At 33.2% G+C, this 3,353-nt stretch overlaps 1 protein-coding gene across 1 annotated transcript; it reads right to left on the reverse strand.

Annotated features, from left to right (window-relative positions):
- Nucleotides 1-2,353: 2,353 nt before the first annotated feature.
- On the reverse strand, nucleotides 2,354-2,745 carry LOC134268383 (putative nuclease HARBI1; the record flags this gene model as incomplete). Its single annotated transcript, XM_062750633.1, has 1 exon — nucleotides 2,354-2,745. A coding segment is annotated over one exon (392 nt), but the record flags the coding sequence as incomplete, so codon positions are not given.
- Between the last annotated feature and the right edge of the window lie 608 nt (nucleotides 2,746-3,353).

Raw genomic sequence — 3,353 nt, forward strand, 5'->3', positions numbered from 1 at the left:
TTAAAAGTTTAAAATTATTTTTGCGTGTATAATGTTAGTTATGAGTTTTTTGTTGAGTTTTTTTATCTAATTAAAAACACTTCAGACTATATATAACGCACATATTTTCGGAAAGTGTCCTTAAAAGAAAAAGAAAAGTTAAATGCCAACAGGTCCATCTTACATAAACTACTAGTTAGCAGAGTAATACTATACATCATAAATCGGTATAACCCGGGCGACCCTCCCTCTTTTTAAGAATGTCACTTTTTAAGCAAAAATTAAAGCGGAAAGAAAATTTTCTTATTTATGTTAATGTTAAAAGTTAAAACTTTTCATATTAGTAATTTTAATTTATGGTGAAAAAAATACTGATGTGTTCAAGACCGTATTTAAATAACCTTTCCGAAGTGGATTTGTTGGGGCGCACTTGCACCCCTCTTTAGAAAGTCTTAAAGTGAATATGACGTCTTTATATATAAATTTAGACTGCCTAGAATTAAACAAAGGACTATCTTGTAAATCAAATTATTCAGACGCGCTTCAGATATCCGAAATATAAAACAGCATCCACATTTAAGTATCAGACACAGTTTGAGGTCAATTAAGGTATAGAAATATGGGGATGTTCAATATCAATAAAATAAAAATTACATATTTCTATCTCATTTCATACTTAAGAGTTGCAAGTATTGAACTGTATTTCTTTAATATGACAATGTTTTATTTCCGGTTTATTTCTGTATTACAGAGTAGGTATTTACCTGCGAACAGGAAAAGAGGCGTCCAAACAGTATGCAAATTTGAAAACCAGAGGTACATATAAATCTAAGACAAAAATTAAAGGAAAAAGATATCTTTCTGTTTGTTTTAATTTTTTTTTATAAAGAAAGAAATTTCCTGAAAAGTGCTATATAAATCGCGTTTCATAGATAATTGAAAAATCAATAACAATTAACCGATTCATTATCGATTTATTTATCGACTCTGCATTTAAATAAAACAAAGTTTAAAGTCAATTTAATTACAGAAAAGTTCAAAATTGGTTAAATGTTTAATTTGAACGTAAATATCTGCACTTATTTCTGTATTATTTTTTTCAGCTCAGTTACGCTTTATCAAACCTTGTCTTTTATAGCATTTTTCTTAATACATGTACGTGTATCGATTATAACGCTCTTTTTTTTTTTAAAAAGGGTATTGTTATTGATCTTTATAGCAAAGGACAAATTGTCTCAGACAAAAAGAACCATGACAGGTGGAGGTCCAAAGCCCCCATCACCAACCCCAGTGGAGCAAGCCTTGCTAGATACGCTGGAAGGAAGGCCTTCGATGCAGGGGTTGAGCTCGGGTTTTGATTCTGGTGGTAAGAATACTTGCTTGGTGTAAATGAAATACATACAAAGTGTTGAAATAGTGCGCCTTTTATATCATTTTAGGGTGAAAAAGGATAAGAAAACCCCTTACGTGAACGCATGAATAAATGTGTCACGTGCCGATTCGCACTTATTATTAATATTATTAATATTATATATGTTTGACAATTATCGTGTTATATATACTAAAATGGCAGTATGAAAAGACAAAATTTTCGACGATCTTAACTGTAGGGCCAAGAGGGCTATAAGCAACAATTATAAGGGGAAATTTATTTTCGTGGAATAAGTGAAGTATGATTTTAGGAATACAGGGTTATTAAAACTTTTAAATGACAGTTAAAAAACACGAAGAAATAAATCCAGAAACATCGTACTTTTTTGTGCACAATAAATATACACTTTTGTCAATGGGTGGCGCTGTAGCTCTCCGGTCTGTCAATATATTTTTTTTTATTCGGAGAGCTACAGTTCTGTAGTTTAATAAAAGAGATAATTTAAGTAATTTTAAATAACTTGTTTCTGATCCCATTGAGTGTCAGAAATATGTTCAAAACAAACAAAAATGTTACGTAGCGCTCAAATTTACTCATTTTTTTTTTTTAATTTTACATTATTCTATTTTAACAGAATTGGAGACGGATAGGGATCAGCTGGTAGCATCCACCTCAACATGCAGCGAGTTGTCTTCAGACACAAGTACTTCAGTGCCACCTCCTTGCTCTAATAAAGAAAACAAAAAGGAACAGAGTTTAATAAATCTACAGAAAGATCTTCTAAAGACAGAAAAGAGAAATTTGGAGTTGGAAATGGAGCTAATGCGTTTGAAGAAAACGAAGATTTCGGAAGAAGTTGAAGTTTTGGGTTTAGAAAAACAGAAGCTGAAAGAAGAAATAATGTTATCAAAGTTGAAAAAGAATTAAACGTATACTCTTATAAATGCAAATAAATTATCAATGAAATTATATATTAATAAATCTTTATCAATATTTACGTATTCAATGGCCAAAAAACACATTGGCAATGTGATCTCTAACATGATTTCCTTCTTGTTGCCCTCCTACTGCAGGCAGCGCCACCTCGTCGATCAGTTGACATTGAGCAGCTGGTATCACATCTACAATGTCTTGTCTCTCTATCCCAAGATTGTGAAGAACTGTGCAGGCTACTATGACGGCGCATGCTCTGTCGGGCTCCAACCGTAAACCTGTCTGTAGACAAGGAAACCTCCTCTTTAGAATCCCAAACGCTTGTTCAATAACCACTCTCGTGCGACATAAGGAAGTATTAAACTTCTCCTGCGCTCTGGTACTGGGGGTCAAATAAGGAACCATAAGATACCTCTTGAGGGCATATCCTGAATCGCCCAAAATAACACCATTTCGCGCACCTGAAAGCATAAAAATTCTATGTTCTGAACAGAATTTAAGAAAATTATCCAGTTAACTTAAAAATTACAGCACTTTAGAATGCTGTTTGAATATCTCGCAAACTCAATATGTTAATGTATGGCTGGATATTTTACGAGAGTATTCTAACTTTTGAAATTAGTTATTTAAGATTTTTTTTATTTATGCCTTACCAGTTTCGAAGAGTCTAGCAAGTGACGATTCTCTAACACACAGAAATCATGGACACTACCCGGTCATTTTGCAACGCAGTTTACAAATCTAAACGAGGCATCACAGGCCATCTGAAAGAAAGTAATATTAACGATTCTTTTCCGTCAGTTTTCTTTCTTTTTATTGGGGGGGGGAGTATAAGTTGGTGCTTGATATCTAAGCACCCCTCCCCTTAAGGCTTATTACACGCTTTCTTTCTTTTTTTTGGGGGGGGGGGGAGGGGGAGTATAAATTGGTGCTTGATATCTAAGCACCCCTCCCCTTAAGGATTATTACACGATAATAAGTGATATGTACATTTGTGACATGTGATCACGGGCGTTCTTTTTTTTCAACTTTATTATATAGAAATTTAAAATCAAAGGTAATTTATTTA

The sequence above is a fragment of the Saccostrea cucullata genome, unplaced genomic scaffold (genome assembly GCF_032062105.1).
Source record: "Saccostrea cucullata isolate Sc308-1 unplaced genomic scaffold, CSIRO_AGI_Scuc_v1 ctg12141, whole genome shotgun sequence".
Taxonomy (NCBI): domain Eukaryota; kingdom Metazoa; phylum Mollusca; class Bivalvia; order Ostreida; family Ostreidae; genus Saccostrea; species Saccostrea cuccullata.